Source organism: Pocillopora verrucosa, chromosome 8 (genome assembly GCF_036669915.1).
Source record: "Pocillopora verrucosa isolate sample1 chromosome 8, ASM3666991v2, whole genome shotgun sequence".
Classification (NCBI taxonomy): domain Eukaryota; kingdom Metazoa; phylum Cnidaria; class Anthozoa; order Scleractinia; family Pocilloporidae; genus Pocillopora; species Pocillopora verrucosa.
Window position 1 is genome coordinate 15692993 of NC_089319.1, and position 21742 is coordinate 15714734.

General features: G+C 36.6%; 2 protein-coding genes across 11 annotated transcripts; one reads left to right on the forward strand and one right to left on the reverse strand.

Annotated features, from left to right (window-relative positions):
* The first annotated feature begins 345 nt into the window (after nt 1–345).
* Nucleotides 346–21741, forward strand: LOC131769092 (potassium voltage-gated channel protein Shal). 6 transcript variants are annotated; one of them, XM_059084831.2, is made up of 6 exons: nt 346–382; nt 699–757; nt 16080–16379; nt 18163–19077; nt 19754–19862; nt 20703–21734. In XM_059084831.2, exons 3-6 carry the CDS (start codon nt 16129–16131, stop codon nt 20760–20762), a joined length of 1335 nt encoding a protein of 444 aa, XP_058940814.2. In that variant the 5' UTR covers nt 346–382; nt 699–757; nt 16080–16128; the 3' UTR covers nt 20763–21734. The 6 variants fall into 6 exon arrangements, with proteins under 6 accessions (XP_058940814.2, XP_058940813.2, XP_058940811.2 ...); XM_059084830.2 differs by lacking the exon at nt 346–382 and adding an exon at nt 9384–9535 and having other exon boundaries at nt 722–757; XM_059084828.2 differs by lacking the exons at nt 346–382; nt 699–757 and adding an exon at nt 13726–13832 and having other exon boundaries at nt 20703–21735.
* On the reverse strand, nt 1866–16060 carry LOC131769094 (histamine H2 receptor). Of its 5 annotated transcripts, XM_059084836.2 has the most exons (5): nt 15862–16060; nt 13068–14093; nt 6362–6436; nt 4689–4784; nt 1866–4586 (listed from the first exon to the last, which is right to left on the reverse strand). In XM_059084836.2, exons 4-5 carry the CDS (start codon nt 4698–4700, stop codon nt 3480–3482), a joined length of 1119 nt encoding a protein of 372 aa, XP_058940819.2. In that variant the 5' UTR covers nt 4701–4784; nt 6362–6436; nt 13068–14093; nt 15862–16060; the 3' UTR covers nt 1866–3479. The 5 variants fall into 5 exon arrangements, with proteins under 5 accessions (XP_058940819.2, XP_058940823.2, XP_066027026.1 ...); XM_059084840.2 differs by lacking the exon at nt 6362–6436; XM_066170929.1 differs by lacking the exons at nt 13068–14093; nt 15862–16060 and adding an exon at nt 12439–12896.
* Nucleotide 21742: the final 1 nt, after the last annotated feature.

The following is a 21742-nucleotide window of genomic DNA, read 5'->3' on the forward strand; positions in this document are numbered from 1 at the left end:
CTGACGTTTCGAGCGTTAGCCCTTCGTCAGAGCGATTGGCCGTTCTTGAGAAATTTTATTTCCGCCTGTGCGTGATTCTAGTGCACATATTCAGCCTTGACAAATTCAAAATGTTCGTGAAAAATCCGATTTTTCCCAGATTGAATAGAAGATGGTTTGTGTATTCAAGTGTCATTTGAAATAAATTTAGAAAACGTTGCCCACTGTTACTGTTGTGTTACAAAAAAATTTCATTCCAGCGTTGAATGAATGAGTCTTTTGTGGAGCTTATTCGAATGACAATGTAAGGGATAAAACTTATTAAAAAACGAGCACGCCTTCAGGAACTTAAACACATCTTTCTCCAGTCAAACGGTTTTAATAGATCCAAGCCCTCGTGAAGGTAAAGATGTTGTTTAGCTTAAATGGTTTTTTTTTTTTCAAGTGAATTTTGGTAAACAAAAAAAAATGTAATAACTGCAAGGCTAACTGATTATTCTATGGAGCATCTTCAGTTTACGCTTGAAGCTATCTTCGAGCTACTTACGCCTCTTTTAAAAATGGGTCAGTGTTTTGTTGTTTAACACCACAAGCTTCTGGACTTGCTACCGTAAATGAAGCGGAAAAGGTCATCGTGCCGTAGAATTTGTGTTAAATTATTTCTACGACCTATTAAAACGATGTTTTTCCTTTTTTCTTCTTCCTTATTTTTTAAACAGAGAAACGAGCAGCTCAACCAGCTACTAGTGAACTTCTATTCGTGACAGAAATACAACAGGTTTGAACAAACTTTCTTCGCTGAGATATTTATTAAAATTTGATTGCATGGTAGAGAGAATATGGATACAAAATACAGAAAAAGCTTAGCCCCTTTCTTGAAGATTTTGGTTGATGTGGCTCAAGATTTATTTTGTCATTGTTACTACAAAAAATGGGCTAAATTATTTAAGCGTTGAGATGTGTCAGGGTAAAAAGAACGTACTTGAAATTTGAATACTTAACAAAAGATACGATGCCTCGTGCTTTGTTGAGACAAATAGTGCAGTTATCGAAAGTTGTTTTAACAAAGACATTCCTTAAAAAATCCTTCGTTTCTCGGAAACTGTGCTCGCTTATTACAAAGAGCTTTGTTAGCAAAAATCAGCTCTTTGAACAAATATTCATATAATTGCGAAATATACTTTTCTTTGACAGAAAATAGCGAGAACGCGCGTGACTGAAGAGTTCATATTAATACTTGGAATTAAAAAATCTCTCTTAAGTTAGACTTGCTTGGGTTTTGCAAAGGAAAACTGAAAGTCATAAGTCGGGTGTTTGGTTTGGCGTATGTTTGACTTATTAAAAGCCGGCTGTTCATATCGTGGGCTACAGTTGTTTTCCTTAATTAAAAAGGAAATTCTCAAGAGGTCTGAGAACTACACGAGTAAATATAGCAAGGCTTCAGAGAATTAATAGTCCATATTAGAAGGCTTGAAGGCTGTTAAAAACGTCTGGTGTGTACCGAAAGTGGAAACGTCGTGCTTCTTTTAATCTTAGAATTTCGGCGGAGGTGAAAGCTCGAACCACAAGCTGCTTTGATGCGAGACTGAAATATGTGTTGTGTTGCCACTAAAAACTCAAGTTCTTTAGTAATGTGCAAAATAAGGGCACTTTTTTATTTCGTCGAAGGAGTTTTCAGTAAACAAATGCATCAACGAGGAGCGACTCTTAATGAGTGTCTCAGTAGTTTATTTCACTCTTGCATCATCTTGCCTGCTGCATAAATATAGAAGCTTTGCGTGCTCTAAAGACTTTGAGCTACAACGATGAATGTCGCAATTTCAACCTCAAAAATCGTGAATCAACTGATTTGTAACTGTTGATTTTAGAGAAAGAGAATTATAAAACAAAGGATAACGTAGTGGACGGACTACCAGAAAAAAGTGTGAGAAGGTAGAACAAGAAGGATGGAGGGTGTTTAGTCTAAAAGCTTTGTCTGCAAAGACAAGCTATGCACAACCTCGACGGCAAACTGCAATCATACTTACGAGATAAACAGTAAGATTCTTCGGTTACAATCTCTATGAAATGGGGTACTTGTAGCGTGCTGATAATGAGTAGGATTGAGGCAGCTTTTGCGATTGAAGCATTGCGTTTTTTAAATGTCTTATATTTTCCAATATTTCAAATGTATGTTTTTTAACCCATTAAGTTAGCATTTACACAGGCCTAATTTGAAGGATGAAGATAATATATTCAAGTGCAAGCGGTCATTCCATTTCAGCAAGCTCTAGGTTGTAATTCTTCGTTCCTTCATCGTTTTGGAATAACTGGATTTTTTTCGTCTGATTGTAGATAATCGTTAACACTTTGCTCACAATCAAGATATATGAATACTACCCTTTTATTGACAATAAAACACATAAAACACATTTGGTCGGCTTGAAAGTGTTTTCATCTAGCATTATTATCAATATACGCGGCCAAATAGAAAATCGGCCTCTTCAAAACACACGCTCAGCGGGCCGCAAAAGACTGACAGCGGGCTGCTAATGCATTATCAGCCCTACAGCTTACATGATGATTTGAAGTGACTTTGAATTCGTCATTCACTTAGCTTGTATTATTAAAACTCGCATTCTTGATATCATTTTGGTGCAAATGACACTACAAGGGCGCAAATAAACAATATTCCCGAAAAAAGTCATGTTATTCCCTTATTAATGCAGGGTATTAATTACATCACAGATAAGTCCCACGGCATAACATGATTCACTTATTTACAAGCCTTAATCTACCTTAATTTATCATTTTGCATCGTTAAGTAGATTTTACATCAAACCTACAAATTTTTTATCTATCAGTGATCTTGAATAAAAAAAGAAATGTTTTTTTTTCCTCTGGCATGTGATGCAATGAAAAGTCCGGCAGTTAAACATATCACAATATTGAAACTGACATTTATTTTTCTTAACAAAACTCAGTTAAGCCTAAGATATTTTATCGATGGACGTAATTCGACGCATTTCTGTCGATCGATTAACAAATGTTTGGAGCCAGCGATCTAGAGATTTCATTATTGTATTGGTAATTTACTCAGCAACAAAGGTGATCTTTTGCTGCTTTTATAGAAAATTTTTAGCAACGAGCAAACAGAAATCTGCATACGCTGGATGGGATTATCCGCTTAAAGGCTAAACCGAAAAATTATCAGCACACAAAATGTTAAAGTTGCACTAATTCGTTGCAGGTTTCTCGTTCAAAATTTTGGTAGTAAACGTTTTAGTTCTAATAATTGATTAAATACAAGTCGGAACCGACCAATTTTCCTAACTGTCTTAGTGCAAACCAATTTTGATTGCTTTCTTTTATCGACTTTTTTAAGCCACACAATTTACGAAAAGGTCACACTCGGATAAGTTTAAGGGGGTTGTGATACTCTTTGAAATTTGTATTCCTTCAAATTTTCACGACCCAACTAAGAGTTCCATGTTTGTGGCTATTTTCGCATTTTCCTAATCTTACCGTGTTTGCTCCGCACGAAGGCTGTAAGAAAAACTTTGGAGTTCAGTCTGATTCACATTTTCACACTTGAGTCCTTTCAATATCGCCTCGCGCACGTCTTTCCGTAGCAGTCCATAAAGTAACGGGTTGAACAGGGCAGTTCCGCACGCTAACGCTTCTGCTACCTGCAAAGCCAGCGCCAAGCCGCTTGTTTTTTCCTCGACAGCTGTGTGAAGCTCATATATCGACAAACAAAAGTAGGGCAACCAAGTCACCATGAACGTACCGACAAGTAGAGCAATGATTTTAACTGTCTTGAGCTTTTTTATGAACGATCGGTTCGAGCTTCTTGTGCCGCTTTGCCCGTTTGGTTTCGATGCATTGATTTGTCTCGCATGCTGCCGAGCTACGTAGTAAATTTTTATGTTTACCAGCAAGATACACAAACATGGTAGACCGAACACCAAGGCGAATCGCAGGACTTCGTAAAGTTTTGGAGTTCTACCATTTTCGTCTTTAAAAGCAAAGATGAGGAGGGCCTGGAATATCGATACCAGCCATATGGTAGCAATGATGACTGTGGCGCGAAAACGATTCAGGAACGCGTCGTACCTAAACGGGTATGAAATGGACATGAAGCGTTCCAGCGTAACGCCGGCCAGGTTGAGAAGTGACGCAGCGCCTACTAACGGAAACAACGTGTCCTTAGCTGTGGAGGCGTTTTGACCGGGGTAATACTGGCACCAGATGTTCAACGGAACAAGGACACTGGCCATGAAGAAGTCGGCCATAGCCAGAGATAAGACAAATGCGTTTGTAATTGTCCACAGTCTACGAACGCGGCAAATTGTACCAATTACACACAAGTTGACAATCAAACCGAATACTGCAACTAGTACAAAGTACGTAATGAGAACAGGTAGATTATATGGCAACACGATCGTCGTCCTTGCCTTCGGCTCTTTCAAGAGCTTCAAACAAAGGGAAGAATTACCCAAAAGAGAGTGTAACACTGTATTGGAGTTATTGAGCTCTCTTAGTGCTGTGAAGTTGAATCGAGCATGGATATCTGGACATTTTCGAAACAGTTCTTCGAACGAGTCGATGTCAGAAGCCATTTTCACCTAATGAGTCAAGAGGAAAGAAAACACAACACTTTTAGGCTGTAAATTTTACGCAGACTACATCCAAAATTTGGCAATCAGATTTTTTCACTTTGCCCTTACCTGTTGAGTCATTGTCCAAAAATTAAATTCCGCTTGGGATCAGAAACTACTTGAAACGAGTGGCTTTTCTCGTACTCGCTCCTTGCTTATTCAAAGCTAAAAATCAACAATTCAAGATTAAAATTAATTCTTCTCGAATACGCCGCTGAAACCAGGGTAACCGCCAGGCCGTAGGCATAAGGTCTGTTGAATTATTTGCCCACCTAAGTGACATGGAAATAGTGGGCAGGTGTAAGGGGAATCCTTCATCATTCTATTGGTTCAAAACACAATTGATTGAAATCGAGTTCTTCCAAAGCCAACATCAATCTGTCAGACACGGAAATTTTCTCATTTTTGTGTGTATATAGTTCTGAAATAGTCGAAAGAGTATAATTGCTGATAATTTATCCCTGTTTTCCTGTTTTCGCTTACTTAATTTGTTTTACGAAAATGAGTTGAGCATCATGCAATGATTATGTGTGACACACATTCTCTCTCTCTCTTTCTCAGTTTTAACGTAGGCTTGACCTCATTCTTTTCTTACTCAACCACTCAGTGACCAACTGTTTGAAATGGCCAATATGTCCTTTTTTTGTTATTTAGATTTTACAGTACAAATGACGATATGGCTTCCTAAGCGACATTAAAGAAGTACATCACAGTTTTCATTCAACTAACAAAAGATATTAAGAATTTTTCAAAATATCGACACCGTTAAGTCGTGCCAAGTCAAACAAATGAAAACGGCTATACGCTTTGTATTTGGGCCATTAAGTTATGCTAAAAATTAGACCGAGAGAGCAAAAAAAAAAATAATAATAAAATTGTGAAAGGTGCCACAAAGTAGGGCGTTAATTTTTCCCGAGGATATTTTCCACTGCCCACTCATTTCCTAATTGCTTAGTAATCTTAAATAAGCTTTATGATGATGCAAACCCCTACAATAAGGGCTTAATGGCGTGAAAAATGCTATATTAGTAGAAAATAATCACAAAAATCGTGCGAAGATGTTTGAGGATGAACGAGACACAAATTTCAAATGATGATCTAGAACTTTTTAACGGCTAACTCGAGGTGCATCAACCGTCAGCGATATATAACTCCCTATGATGATCAAAAGAATCAAAATTGTTAGTTGTTGTTAACTGAGTTTCAAGAAACACAAATGTTAAAAATATAGTGAGGTTCTATAGAACTGCATCTTATTAGAGCTCGATTAGCTTTAAGTACCAGACAGCTGTCCTTGTCTTAACGAATAGATAGGCATTTTTTCGTTGTAAGTATATTGATTTCTTTTTACTCAATTAAAAGACAAGAACTCTTGGTAAAAAAAAAAAACTCAAAAGGAATACAACAGTTTTCTTAACATTACACTAAAGAAGCCCAGGTTCCGTGAGAGCAGAGCCAGTGTTATGTAGCTCGCGCTGTTCGAACTCCCTCATTTCTTTTTGCTAAATCATTCTCTTAGACTGGAAATCAGCAAGTATTAGTTAAAATTTGTAGTGGCCCGGACATTACTCTAAAGCTTTTTTCAGAACTAATGGATCGGCCAAGAAACACGTGCAACAATAATTACGGATTATTCCTGAAAGACTATTTGCATTACTAGGTTTTATTAATATTTGAGCGTGAAATGAGTTTTTTTCGAGGACCGGACACAGGAAAGTCACAGCACAGTTTACGCTGCCTACCTTCTTCCTTTGTTAGTGCTCCAAATTCCTTGATCCAACCGACAAAAAGATCTTCAGGGGAATGAAAAGCCAGGACTGTTGTACATTCAAAGAGATCACATGTGTTATCGGAATAATGCATGATTTCATTAGTTTCTTTATTTGCAAAGTCTGATCTTATCATTAAACTGGATTTGGGCAAATTGAGCAATAAGAAAATAAAGACCTGTGGTACATGTATATCACGAGTTCGTTTTGGAATGAAACATTCTGATCGGTAAAACTGTGTCAACTGTCAAGAATAACGTTCCATCTGCGACAATTTCCTATTGCTATAATTTTCTTAGGCATGAACAGATATTGAAAGTAAGCGAGTGTAATAGTTTTTTTTTTTCAATGGATAACACAGGTCATTATTGCCTTGGTGAAACAGAAATCAATTAATCCTGATCTCAGTTACGGAAGCTTTTAACAAAAACTAACCTTGCCGAAATAACACTAATGAGAACCTTGGCGTTGGTAACAGGACAATAATTTAGCTTGCAGGCAATTCAAGAGTATTGAGTGTTTTTTTTTTAAGATCATTTGCATGTGAAAAGGAATAATATTTCGCCTTTTGTAAAAGCCGAGGCTTGTCACCTTTGAGAGTAAATTACAGGCAAGACGAGGCCAAAGTATGAACAGCGTTATTTAAGATCCTAAAAAAAATAGCTTGGTCTTTTTCCTCAAGAAAATGAAAAAAGAATGAGAAACTAACCAGCTGGAGTGCAATATCAATTCTTGTAGTCCTTTATTAACGGGAATCTGCTATCAAATGACTATGTAAAATATTAGCATTAGGAGCGGAAGTTTAATTTAAGAGCCTCTTTCCTTATGAAAAGATCCTTATCAGTGCCTATTAGCAACCCAAATGCATTTAAATAAATCAACATTTGACAAACAAGTGTTATTCAAAACTTCGCAAACAAGCTTAGTCGAGCAATTCCTTATTTTTATAATACTTTTTCAATATTATGCAGGACTATTACGATGGAAATGAAATTCTCTCAGTTAAATCTTCCCATAGTTTTGATTATCTCACTCTATGATTTGAGAATTTATTATTAAGAACCTAGAATAAAGGTCCCTAGATCAAATGATCAAAGTGTGAATGATTTACTTACGAACGTGATATTTATTTATGGCAAATAAAAACATTCTTGTCCTAACTCCCCCTATTCCTATCTTTGCGCGGAACAAAGCTCCTAATTCATTGCACATAACATTCGATAAATTACTCGGTGGGTCTTAGTTAATTAATTTTTGGCATCTTTGACATTAATATTAGCAAGTTGTTTAAACACCGTTCGCCATGCTTTTGCAAATTATCATAATTATTTCCTCGACTTTGTTTTCATCTTTGTTCAATCATTTACCCAGTTCTTTTTGTATAAATGTGGATTAACTGAAATGTTTATCTCTCATTGGTGCAATTAACTGTCTCAATGAGATGATTGATAGCTGGCTGACATCACGTACATTGTTTCTAATCAACAGTTATATGCACGTTTGCCGATAGCTTTTCTTCTTCCTAAAATTCTTATTTATTTGACGAAAATCTGCTCAAAAGCCGTCGATGTACTACGGGTGTAATATGAGTAACACACAAACCATAATAACCGGCTGTAACGAGTATGAAAAAGTGCCATTTTTCTTTTTTTTTCTCTTAGTTTTTTTTTTAATAAAAATCATTGAAATTTCTATGTATCGACCGAAACTGCGAAACTCATGACGCTGCCAATACTCCAGTTGATATGTGAGGTATACATCACAAATAGGATACGGGGTCTCCTTTATTCTGAACGTCATAACCGGAAGTTTTCGCTGACACCTAAAAACCGTACACATACAGTGATGTCATAAGAAGAGAACGGACAATCTGCCGATTTGAAAAAGTGGTCAACTGTGAGTGTGAACGAAATATAAGGAACAGATTTTTGAAAAAAGTAAGTTATGCGTTTCCCGCAGTGTTTAAGACTGCCTTCTGTTGCGACAGAAAGACACGGGAAGTTCGCTTAGGAAAGTCCTGAACGTGCAGTGGCGATCTTGATAGGTTTGCTCATTATTTTATTAAGCAGGAAATTCGCAAACTTTGAAGAAAATTAATTATCAAGCTAGCTTCTCCCAACGCAGACCTGCTTGAGTATGTCATGAGCGCTTACATAACTTTCACTTGTAACATTGAGTGCTTACAATACCTTTCACTTGTAACATTGAGTGCTTACAATACCTTTTACTTGTAACATTATAAATAAAAGAAGGAGTTGAAAGTTAACATCAGTCAGGGCTGTAATAGAAAAGAACTCAAACTATAAAGAAGAAGAAACATTTCAGTTACTTATAAAAATTGTGATATACAATACATTCCTCATGAGATGTTTTACTTGAGGAGACTAATCGGTGAAAGACATAACATCTTCTCTTGGTTTAAGTTGGCTGTCAGCCAATGAAAATACAAGACAGCATTATCTTTGCATATTTTATGAGTAACGCATTCATTGTTTTAGCGAATATCTTATTAACATCAAGACAATGATTTGAAAGAAAAGGTATAACAGAAACACTTTCTTTGTTTTCGAAAAGGAAGCAAAGCAAAACAAGAACCTTAACTGGGATTGCATGCAAACTAACAAGCTAACAATAACTATTCTCTGCAGGTTACAGAATTGTCCAGACTGCAGAAGACGTTTTAATTTGTTAGTTATGGTTTATTTCACGCAAAAAAGACACACTTTTTCGGTTTTCTTGACCTCAGATGTTTTCGTGCTGAAAGTATTAGACAGGTGCCATTGACGTATATGATAGGAATTTTCGTAGAACATTAAAAAGGAATATAAACGAACGACGATTTCTTCGCAATTCAGAGCATCAATTATATTTAGATATGCGGTATGTTTTTAAATGAACGGTGGTTTTGTTGAAAATAGCTGAGTGGGGGATTGATTGTTTTCTAACTCAAGCCATAAATTGATGGTTTTTGGGAAAACATCCCTTTACACACTAGGTTTTTGTAAACAACGTCCGATGGTTGAAGGAATTTTGTCGTTTTGCTGAGGAAATGCCTTTCTTTCTGATGAGAATGCGGTCTTGAACATTTGCCTAGTTGAGGGGTGCGATGGAATCTGTGACCTGAACGGTCTACTGAAGTGTTCACAGGTAAAATACGATTTGTTTTTCTTTATTGTCACCTCCATAATATACTTGGTACTTAAATCATACTGGATGATAGAATGTAGAAGTATTTTATTCAAGGGGACGGCAACTGTTAGGAGAGTTTACCTGTACACTGAAGCTGAAGTGTTTCTTTATTCAAATATCGCAAGAAAGAATCTAAATGAAAAGAAAAACCAACTTACGAAAACACCGTATTTCCGCATGATTAAGTATAATCTCATCAGACTGTAGCAAATAGAACTAAACCATGCTCGCGTAATAAAAATGTAACTGATACACTTCATTTCTTTTTCTTTACATGAGTAGAATTCAATAATATTGAGCCGTCCCTTTAGCAAGTTCGTTACAGACGAAGTTATGTCGCTGATAAAGATTCAGTCATAACATACCGCAGATAACGTTTCTTGTTTTTGTTTCGCTGATATTCATATGGAGATGTCCATGATTTCAGCACCCTGAGACATTTCTCCCTGTTCGACTCTGTGGTCATACATTTAGCATAATCTGAAAGCAGTGGACGAACCCAACATATGTGCGGTTAAATAATTACAAGTGTTACAAAAATCGATACCTAGATTTTAATTATTTTTCTACATGAATTATTTATTTTTCCACAAATCTTGAACTAAATCTGACTTACTCTAGACAACTAGCACATGTCATATTTTTGCCGGGTAAAGTTTTTGCTTTCCAGTAACCCAACTTTCCAGGTGAACGTAAATTCTTGATCTCCAAAACCTAGAAATTTATCGTCTGTTTTGAATTATAGTAGTTATATCAAACCTTTCAATTGTTTTTTTTTTCCTTCCAAATAAGAGGGAGTGGTTAGATTAACTGTTCCCACTACCACACAGAGTTTCAACATTATAATGGATTTCTTTCAAGAGCGATAAAAAAGGGAGATAGTGGAAATCAGATATACTAGTAAGAGTCCAGAAGAAAAATAAATTTAAAAACTCCCTTAATTGAGGGCTGGTAAGAAGAAACCAATTATTTCTGGTATTTTTAGAAACAATTTCTGTATTTCTAGCAATATAGATATCAGTTCCATTTGTATGAAGCCGAGTGTGTTTCTAAAAGTTCTCCGTTCTTACATGTTGCACCAGTACGATGAGTTAATTCGATCTTAGCAACTATAGGTAGGAGGTATTGTTGTTTTTCATGATTTAACGTATTGTCTACCTATAAAAAAGCTCGTCAGCATGAAAAAATGAGGTTAGTAGGATATAAAGTTATCGTTAAGTGTGGTTTTCAAACTAGTGTCGCTCAGCAGAAGGACTTGTCCTCAAATCATGAAACACGGGTTTCGTCGAACGTTTTTCAGTACACAACAGGAATGAGAATGCAAACTGTCATCCGCTTAACGTAGGTTGATCTGATTGCATGAAAACATCTCAAGGAAACATGACAAAAGAGAGACAGTGGCCCATGAAATGTTGATATGGCTCATCAAGTTCTGATATAAGACACTTCAATCCCAGGATCTTCGCGGAACCAGACAGAATTTATTGGTGGGAGGGGTGGAAAATGACACGTGATGAACTTTGTTTTGCCCTGGGAGACCAACAAATTAAGTTGCCAAGCAATCTGTCATGCTATACTGGCGATTCAGGGAAGCTCGTAAAAACGTAGTTTCTATGAAGATACTTCAGCAATATCTTTTCATTAGACATGCGCGACTTGAAACCTTGTCTAGCAAAATAAAACTCTTATCGCCTGCCTGAGGTGCAAATAGAGAACTGAGATTCTGATAGCTCGCTTTTTCGTAATGTCGAATCGCAATTTGGCGAACGAGTGTCTCTAAAGTAACGCATCGCGTGCATAAACCTCTAAGATATTTTACTACTGAGTTTTTTTAACAGATGGTAACATTCTTGTCTGTGCGTTTGTGTTTAGAACTTCCTTGAAGACAACGGTTGGCTTAAAGAATCAGATTCATTCAAAGCAATAGATTTTTTGACGTTCTTGTCATTGTTAGGACATAGCTTTAGACAGTTTCGTGATCTTTAAAACGTATTCAGGGTGTACAGCTCAGTTAATAAGTTGTGAACCGCAATTTTTTACTTCCAACTCTGCACAAGCCCATCAGAGTAGAAAACGACTAAAGTTGATTATTCTGTTTTGGTGATAACGCTTCAGATTCGATGATATCCGTCTGGAAAAGGCCTTTGGGTGAGTAGAAAGATGCCAAATGAAATATAGAACTGTTTTGCAATCAATTTTTTCTATTTGGACTCTCGCAAAATCAGCGTTACGTCAGGTTTGAGCCTCAGCATGAAAAAAATTGTGATTTTGCGCCCAGTTTAAGCTAATGGAGCATAAATTTTCTCTGCACTTTTAAAAATCTAAAGCTGGGTTATCATCTCACATGGGCCTGATAAGAGTAATTAGGAAAATAGCACAAACATACAGACATCACGCACTGAGGTAAAAACACAACACTGAGTTTGATCGGTGCGTCGGCTTCACATGTCAGACAAAGATATTATAATCTTGCGGTATTTCTTAAGACCTGCCGAAATTAGCCCCCCTCCCCCCCCCCAATCATTTTTTTAATTATAATTTTATGAAAGCAACTGGTAATTAGGGGTTTATGGAAAGAAAATATAAATTATTTTCCTCGCACCTGTAGAAAATTATATTAGCTGTAGCCCTCAAGCGCCGACACGTTTATAGCAACAGAAAACTTGTACTACTTATGGATGAGGTTGTCCGATGAATTATTGACGAATCTCTATTTGCCAATTTCTGACAAGAAACTACATAAAATTGAGACTAATACAACGATGTTTTAAGAACGCTCCTCTCATATCGTTTCTGATTCATTAAATTCAACAATTGCCTCTTGTATAAAGCACACTACCTTCTGTTTTCATCTGCCATACCTTTCTAAGATGATCTTTCCTTAGCTCTTAACTCGATCCACCACTTTGGTTCATCTACTTGTTATGTATTCAATGTAAATTTGGATTCTTCGATTCATAAGCCATAAATGAAGACTGAGCACTTGAAACTGAATCTTTCCTCGTAATTTGGTGGCTGATCTATCTGAGGCAACTAATGGTTTCACTCAAAAAGAAACGACGTGCTTTCTGCGATGTTTGTTTCCCGCAAACTAGGTCCTGATGAAAAGGGCTTTTTATCACTCAGTGTAGGCGTATACCCGTCTCCTGTTTCCTTTTGATGATCATAATTAAATGTGACGTAATAGTTATTTTACACGTCAATCAGATTATCAAGTTCTAAGAGAACCATAAATTCGTCTAGCCTTTTCTTTTAGTCTTTGTTGGGGAATAAAAAACCAGTTGACTTTAGGAAAGAACTTTCTCGCTTTTCCATCTTTTTCTCGATGGAGTTGTTTTCATTTTGGCCTCAGATTGCAAAGAGAAAAGAGACATAAGATGGTGGATTGCAAGATTCAATGTCTTTCGTTTGCGTCCTTTATCTCCCACGTGTATAGTACTTGAAAGAAGATTTTCTAAGCCGTATTAGGATTTAAAGAGTCGCCACTAACCGGTTAAAATGCAAGCAAACGATATCCTCGAGCGCAGAGCAGGTGAGATTGTGAGCCGTCTTTGCCTTCAGCTCAGTCACGTTCTTAACACAAGATAAATTAATTATTCAGAAAAAAAATCGATGGCTTTAAACCACAAGAATAAAATATAATCATTTATGTTCCTAATGAAGTATGCAGACCAAGTTTCTTATCTAAAAAAGCTATTTTTTTTAAGTTTTAAAAGGTCCTAGTATAGAGTTACTATGATTTTTTCTTACAAAGTGTTGATAAATGACAACATATCAACAATACACAAGAAAATGAAAATACGTGACAATGTATGCAACGATGAATGAAATACTCCAGCACTTTGTTTTGAGCTTAACTATGATCAATTGTGTACATTGATCTTCGCCAATAATTAAACAAAGAAAAATATTATATTGAAATTGTAAACTTTATAAGCTCGCAATCTCGCCTTTTTTAGAGTACAGATGATAAATTGCACTATTGTCATTATTTTAGTTATTGATTAGCTTGACCTTATATAGAATGTAAGTGTCACTGTGGTTGCAACTGTGTCATAAAACGTCTGGAAATTTCCACCAATGAACCTTAAAAGGATTTTAAGTTATAGACAACCGTTTGTTTTTCTTTCATTAATTCTTGTGTAAAACGCTGGACACTGTCAATATCAAGCGTTCCCCTGTGGACTTAACGCCGAGTTGAGTTTCCTTATTAGCCTACTGTTGATTCCGCAATGGCTGAGAAACGACGTAAAAGGTACTACTTTGCAGGTGTTCCGATTTTACTGTAAGGGCACTGATTCAGTCGTTGCACGTGTGTTAGTGAACACGGCAGATTGTTTACATCGGTGGTTGAACTCTGGACCAAGTAGTTCGGGTTCGACTTCTGTTGATAGTAACTCTGTTCTTATCCCGTAAAAGACAGTTAACTCTCACAGTGCGGTGTCTTCCGATTGCTATCAGTGAGGTAGACAGGTGTTTGTAGAAATGTGAAACCACTGGAAATGGGGGATGTATCCTGAAAAAAATTTTGGGAATTAAAGGACAAATTTGAAGTAATTCTAGTTGTTGCATTGTATACTTTAGGAAGGCGTGAGCTTCGTGAATCAGGACTCAAACGATGTCGAGTGAAATACAGTGCATGACCATTGCTTTCATTTGATTGGATTGCTTTTGTATTTCATGTGCGAATTAGTACATCGGACTTAACGGGTTTAAAAGCAATTTTTCATCGAGATAAATCATCTTGATGATAGATGAAATTTTTCATTGCAAGTCATTTGGAATAAACAGGCTTCACACGCGAATCGCCGATCATTAAATGAAAATTACCTAGAACATTCTAGAGTTGATGGTTGAGTTAAAATGACTGCGTTAAACTACTCTATGTTAAAATTACTTTGATGGTTCAAGAACATACGTAAGAATAACATGATATAAATGAATGCCAACTAAAAAACTCGAAACGAAGATTCGTTGCTAAGCTAAGTAACGAAAGCTTTTTCACAAAGTTATGCAAATTAGACAGAACTGACAACTTTTTAAAACTGACCAGACACAAATTGACAAGAATCCTATTAATTTGTTTGACAAGCCATATGGTAAAAACACAATGCTCGGCTGCATACGCGTGTCATAACTCCTTAATTGCCATCCTTCGCAAATCAATATCGCGAAGTATTAGATTATGCACATTTTAGTGCTTGCGTTAAGACGACAATTTTTTAGAGGTGTGTTTAATACTTAATATTCTACTTTCGGGCTTGCTAATGATGATTTGGACGTTTTCGAACGCCTTGGGCTAACATTAGAGAAACTGCTTTATTAAAATTCGTTGGGATTTTCTGTCATTTTGAAAACGATTCTTAACGCCATCGTGAGTCGTAAGAGCTTGGTCTGTAGATTCGAACCGGTCTTCACTCCTCATCCTGCTTTATTGCTTCATAATTCATCGCTCGGCAAACAGAGTTCTTAAACAAAACAATGCTGAAACGCATAATGAAGCCAATATACAAGAAACTGGTATTTGACAGCTTCAATCAATATCTCTGGCAATCCTTTCCTTTATTTCCTGTTGCGTCATAAGATAATAAGATATTGTTTACCTCGAACCTAATGTGCGAGTGCTTCACAAAACCTTTTTGAAAGCCCAAGAGCGCTCTTTATTAATATATTTGTTCGACCGAATATGAATTTCTTTTTTCGACGTTTCATTGTGTATAGTGGAATAAAGTTTTGAACTTTCTCTCTTCAACTACTATTGACTAGCAAAAAGGCATAAAATTTGGTAAATTTTGACAGCTGGAACACCTGTTAGGGTGATGAGTATTTTGACGCAAATAATGTGTTCCTAAAAAATAATTTATACAGTTACGCTTTTGAAAAAGAAACAAAAAAGTCGATGACATTTCTTACTTTCAACCAGAAATTCAAGTTGGCCGGTAAGGAAAAGCTATAAAAATAATAATTAACTGTGAAACATCCTGTCCCATTTTGTTCAAATCGTTTATTTTACCTTCTATTAACAAATAGTTTTTGCGTAGTAGCACCCCGTGAGGTTATACATGTTCCTGAATTTATTTACAAAAAAGGTTAAATTGTCTCATGCTAAGTCGCTCACGCAAGTCCCAAGCGCCAAACAAAGCGCTTTGTTGCTAAGTTTTGTTGTAATCGAAATGTTTTCCGTTCAAATTATTGGGTTCTGTGAATTAGGAAATAAAAGCGGGTTATAGTAAAAGAATTGTTTGGGTTTGATGAGGTGAATTTAGCAGACTAACATGACTTACCCGAGTTCAATTATTGATGTTTCTGATTCTGAACTGTGGGATTTCCAGGACGGAATTAACGGTAAATGTGGCCGCGCAGCTCCCACATGAAATTATCTTTCATGCAAATATGACAAGAAAGTAGGTTCTTCAACTATATACCCTGAGGCGAATACAGACTTTGTGATTAAGCATAGCTTAAGCTGTTTGACTCACATGTTTTCTTTATCTGTTTACAGCCGTTTACGCATCAGGCGCCGCTCTACCCGCGTATCAACTCGACGCACGATGATACGAAAGGCAATAAATGGGGACAGCAGCTCGGTGTGGTCATTGGACAGCCAGCCACTACGGCCACGCAAAAGAATATTGTTAAACGTCGGAGGACGATTATTTGAAACGTGGCAAGATAACCTGGACAATTATCCGGACACACTTCTAGGGAGTCCAGAAAAGGAACTATTTTATGATCGCGGTACCAAGATGTATGTATTTGACAGAGATCCGGAAATGTTTCGGCACATTCTGAATTATTACAGGTATTACTTTCTTTTTTTTTTTTCATATACTATTGTTAATTTATTGAGAATAAAGGTTTGCAAATGTACCTTGCCCCGCACAATTATATTTCAATCCCAGTAATATTTAGGCTTCATGTGGATAAATTTTTCCTAACCAAAAGTAAGCCACACGTTTCATGCTAATAACTAACAGCAGCCAAGCGAATGAAATGATTCCATATGGCAAGTCCTCCAGATCAATACAGCTTTATAACGCGAAAAAAATTATTTTGGTTTCAGTTTCAATTGTTTTCCATTTTTTAACTGAGCACAAGACGCCACAAAAGAAGGCTACCTTCTTTTGTAGCGTCTGCGGTGCTCAGTTTGCCGTCAACTCGAGAGATTCTTTTTTTCTTTTTGAAAAGCGCGGATCTATAAGACCACAATTAGTCACAATTTTTAGGGTCCGCGGTTTCAGAAATTTCCTGCGATATTTAACATTCAGTGTTAAAAATTTGTATTTGCATTTAAAAAGGGCATTTTAAAGACTTGAAGCCCATAATTTGTCATCATTTTACGAGTCGGTTTTCCTCAGAAAACGAAAACATTACTTAACAATGGCACACCAGGGAATTTCAACATATATCATCTGATATTCTGACAAAGAATATCATATAGCCTTAATAAGAATCCGAAAAAAAATATTTTCCTCGTTAAAACTGAAACAAAAAATAAGCTCTCAACTAAGCTTAGTTAAAAATCAATTAGTACCTGGTGGTGATGGGGACGGAAACTAAACTAAAAACAAAAACCACACGACGACCACATTTTCAATTTGCTAAAAAATGTTTTTTATTGTTTACACTAAAATACTTATTATCCCTCTTTTCCTTTCACGATGTTGGTTCAATCACTTTTCTGAAGAAGATTTTATGGCATCTCTTCGGCTCTTCTTCGGAACTTTACTTGAGTCCGACAGGAGCTCTATCAGTAGTTAACTTTCTTACTTCCAGGACTGATCTGAAAGCGAATTCTCCTAACAGGTGAACATATTTCTCTCTGTTGGATGTTCGAGAGAATTTGAAAAAGGGCATGACAACATCTTCGATGTAATCATATTTTTTGTTCTCCCGTGTATTAAAATGAACTATCAATCGCTCCCGGGAGTTTAAGAATTAAATGAAAACAAAAGGCAATTATAAACCTTTTTGAAACGCACACAAGTAACATGGCGAAACTTTGAATCGATGTGAATTTAGATTTCCAAAAGTGCAATGATTCTCGTGTGAATTGTTGCCAGCTTGTTCATTTATTATTCATTTTATCATTACTCATTTAAATAAATGAATGTTAAATCGTTTGTCTCAAGATCCAGAATCACTACCAATTGTCCAGTTAAGCTAGTAATGAGGATTGCAACTTTTCGTCGTAGCCAGGCAATGAGACTGAATGATTATGACTTCGCTGCTATTGACTCACTCTAATGGTAGATTTCCACGCTCTTTTATTTTCAAGAGCTTGATGTTGATCCTCCTAGGCCGATCTATTGCTGACTCTAAATCGTGAGATAAACGATTTGAATATATATATTCATTATCTAAAAAAACGATGTACAAACATGATTTTACAACTTACACAGGCTTTAAGCTTTTAAAAGCCAAATTATCTCGAGATACCCATCCCAATCACCGACACAGCTCTACAGTTTCTTAAGAAACTAACCCTCTTTACTAATCAGAAACAAGTGCAATTGACAGTAATCCTCCTCATCCTCATTTTGTCGGTTCGCAGGAAACTTACGATAACAATCGTTTCTCTCCAGACTCGGTAGGTTACACTATTCAAGTGACTACTGTGCAGACGAGTTTCGTGATGAGCTTTCTTTCTTTCGTATCTCTATAAACGCCGTATCTAATTGTTGTTGGGACGATTACAGGCAGCCAAGAAAAATACGAATCGACAAAGTGTTTAAGTTAGAGGATCCACACGAAAAACTAGAAGTTGAGAGAGGATGTAAACTGAAAAAAAAGGTCTGGAACATTTGTGACAATCCACACGAGTCGGTTCTTGGTAGATCGTGGTACTATTTCTCTGGACTGCTGATTGCTTTAAGTATTGTTTGTACTGTTGCTGAGACTATACCACCTCCTTGTGACGAGAAATATCTTTGTCAGAACTACACTTGTGGGAAGGAAAATTGGAATTTGTCAGCCATAAAGTACGGAAATGTTAAGTCCTGTGAAAAAATCGATAATTACTTGAAGGAGAGAGAATTATTGTATTTTTCATTGGAAAGTGTGTGTGTAGCAGTGTTTACTTTTGAGTATTTGACGCGGTTTATTACAGCACCAAACCGCTGGCATTACGTAAAGGAGTTTATGAGTGTGATAGACTTGCTTTCAATATTACCATATTACGTTGGGCTGATATTGGATTACACGCAGGAAACATCAGTGGACAGTCTTAGCGCCCTGGTTTTGCTGCGAGTGCTTCGTGTCTTCCGTGTTCTGAAATTCACTCGACACTCCAGCCGACTACGAAGTTTGTTATTTGCAATCAGACGCTCTGCTTCTGAATTGGGCTTCATCCTATTCAGCTTCTCTCTCGGAGTAACTCTGTTTTCCAGTGTCTTATTCTACGCGGAAAAGCTCGCGGACCTCAAACCGAACAGAACAAATCTGTTTGACAGCATTCCAGCCTCTATGTGGTATTCGGTCGTCACCATGACAACAACTGGGTAGGTTATGTAAAAGGGTGCTGCCCTATCATCAAATCCAGCTATTTCTTTAGGTAGAGAAATTTGTTGGAGTATGCAGTTTGAAAATCAAAGGTAGCAATTCGTAGAAAGGTATTTGTATAGGTAATAAGATGATTTCGAGTACAATTTGGTGATAGTAAGCACGAGTAAATTTTTCAAAGCCAACATTTGTGGTCTTTGAAAAATTTACAAGTTGATTTAATGCTTTACTTTAAAAAAGCATAAGAGAAAGTCAAGACAGACGAAACTTTGAAAGCGCGCGCACTCGTGATACAACTCTGCACTTGTGTTACAACTTTGCATTCATGTCACATGAATAATGCACTCGTTTTCAGCCAATCAGACGTGCATAATTTTTTCATGTATATTGCAGGGCCAATAACAAAATGACAGGAATCCCTCAGGAAGGTTCTTCCTTTTGCAATGCAATGTATTTCTTTGTTAAAACTCCTAGATATCGTAAACCAATCACTAACGATGATAATTAGTTAAGGTATCCGTTTCAAGGTTACATGTAATTCATACTAATATCGCTCTCTAAAACCAAGACGGGCAAATTAAAAGTATTTCTCCACAACAGATAAAGTTATATAGTTTTCGGCAAACACCTTGTTACGACTTATTTAACCAATTATATACCATTCATACGTTTCAGTTATGGAGACCTTGTTCCGAGAACAGTCATTGGACAACTGATTGGAAGTGTTGGCTGTATTGTTGGCGTGTTAATGATCGCTTTACCTGTTCCAATTATTCAGAAGAAGGTGAGCCATTTAATAAATGTTCATTATCAGTATTGCTACGTTCTCTGCCATGTCTCAGTTTTTGTTTGACTGTGTTCCTTTTTTACTTTCATCACCTTTTTTGCCTCAGTTTTAATCATAGACTTTATCGTTTTCAAATTTGTCTCGCTCTTTCCCGATGTATTGCTGCAATGGACATGTTGTCAATCCCGTTTTTTTGTGATTCAGGATAAATGTAAATAAATTAGTCAGAAACTAATATTCTTAGGGCACGTTGAAGAGCCTCGCATGGCATCATGGAAGTTTCGGATTATTTAAGCGTTTCGCGTGAAAATTAAGTCATTCTAGGTTGGTCACTCTTATGTTTGACCACTCTCTTTTTCTCGTATTGATGTAATTTTCGTTTTTCAAATCCCTGTAAAAAATATCACTACATTCATTGATTTTTCTTTGTGATAAGCAGTGTAACCAGGTTGGTTTACCCTTTCCTCGGGGTATTGCGCTGCTACATTAGATGAGGAATACGTTTCCACATATTTTTTGGTCACTTCTAAAGAGTGGTCTTTTAGTGGTTTTTCGCATCTGGCGTAGCACAGGTTCTTTTGTAGAACCCTTAGTTTTCAGTGTACACATGTTAGATCAAATTAGGATGCATATACTACAAGACTGGCCGACTCATCCTAAATAAACTTTTCACATTAAATAACTCGTCTGAGTGTAGTCAGAATTTTGTTACCTTGATGACATATGGACGTGCCCAATTGTTAACTTTGATGTCACAAAAGCTGAGAGCGAGAAGTATTTGAAAAATCGACAAGAAAAACATAAAAAAGTAATGTTATAAATCTCTGCTTTTCACAGGCAAATTTACAACTTGGACTTTTGGATGAAGTAGATGAGGCCATGGAAGCAGAGCTCTGATTAAACGTTGATCATTGGCAGCTGGATCATTCGGTAATCACGTGCTGGATGCGTAATGAATATTAAGAGAAGCATAGAGCCTGTGACTGTGGTCTGTGAATCCCTTCAATCTACAGTTTGGTATCTCTAGTCAGTTCGTAGGGTTTATTAGAGAAAAAAATAATTGCCATCCATGCATATTTTGGAAATGACAAGTGTTTCCAAGCGGTAACGTGAGAAAAAAAAAATTAAAAACACAATTCTGATCTAAAAGATCAGCTTTTTAGAGATCATTTAATGGATAATTGAATTTAGACTGAGAGCCAAACGTTAATAGCCACTTCTTTCAGGTTATCATTTATCAGTGTGATTATCATCGGCTTTGATACTGATCATCGCATTTCTACAGACTTAAAAGAGAAACATGATCCAGAAATCATATTTTCTCATTTTCTTCATTAAAACTTATGTATAAGAATTGAACCAAGCCACGTTTATAGCTTCAAGAGGGTAACGCACAGTTTTGAAAACTGTATTCAAGTGTGCTGATCATGAGAGAACGACTACAACCTCTGCTCCTTAAACCTTGCGGAGCAATCTGGACGCTAACCTTTGACTCGGGAGAGTCTCGCTCCTCTATCTACCATGCTCTGCGATCCGTTGGAACCACTATCAAGAGGTGCAAAAATAGGTATTCTTAACTCAAACAGTGACTATCTTTATTTTTTGTTAGTGTCCGATATTCGACTGACCAACTTTTTTCTGTCTCTGACACACATGTCGTGGCTTTGCGCATGTGACCAATTTACTAGGTTGCTTTTAAAATGGCGGCGTCCATTTCAAAACAACTTTTGAAAAAATCTCGATAACCCATTGTAATCTTTTACAGTGCTGCAAAGAAAATTTTAATCTACACCAATGAATAGAGGAGATGTAACTGATTATATCTTGTCTACTTTTCCTTTAATAATAACCATTAATATGTGTGTGACATTATTTAA

Coding starts and splice junctions, on each gene's coding strand:
- LOC131769092 (XM_059084828.2), top strand. CDS start 13,810: ATGGCTGAGAAACGACGTAAAAG. Junction 13,833..16,079: donor GCTGAGAAACGACGTAAAAG/GTACTACTTTGC, acceptor ATCTGTTTACAG/CCGTTTACGCATCAGGCGCC. Junction 19,863..20,702: donor TTCCAATTATTCAGAAGAAG/GTGAGCCATTTA, acceptor TGCTTTTCACAG/GCAAATTTACAACTTGGACT.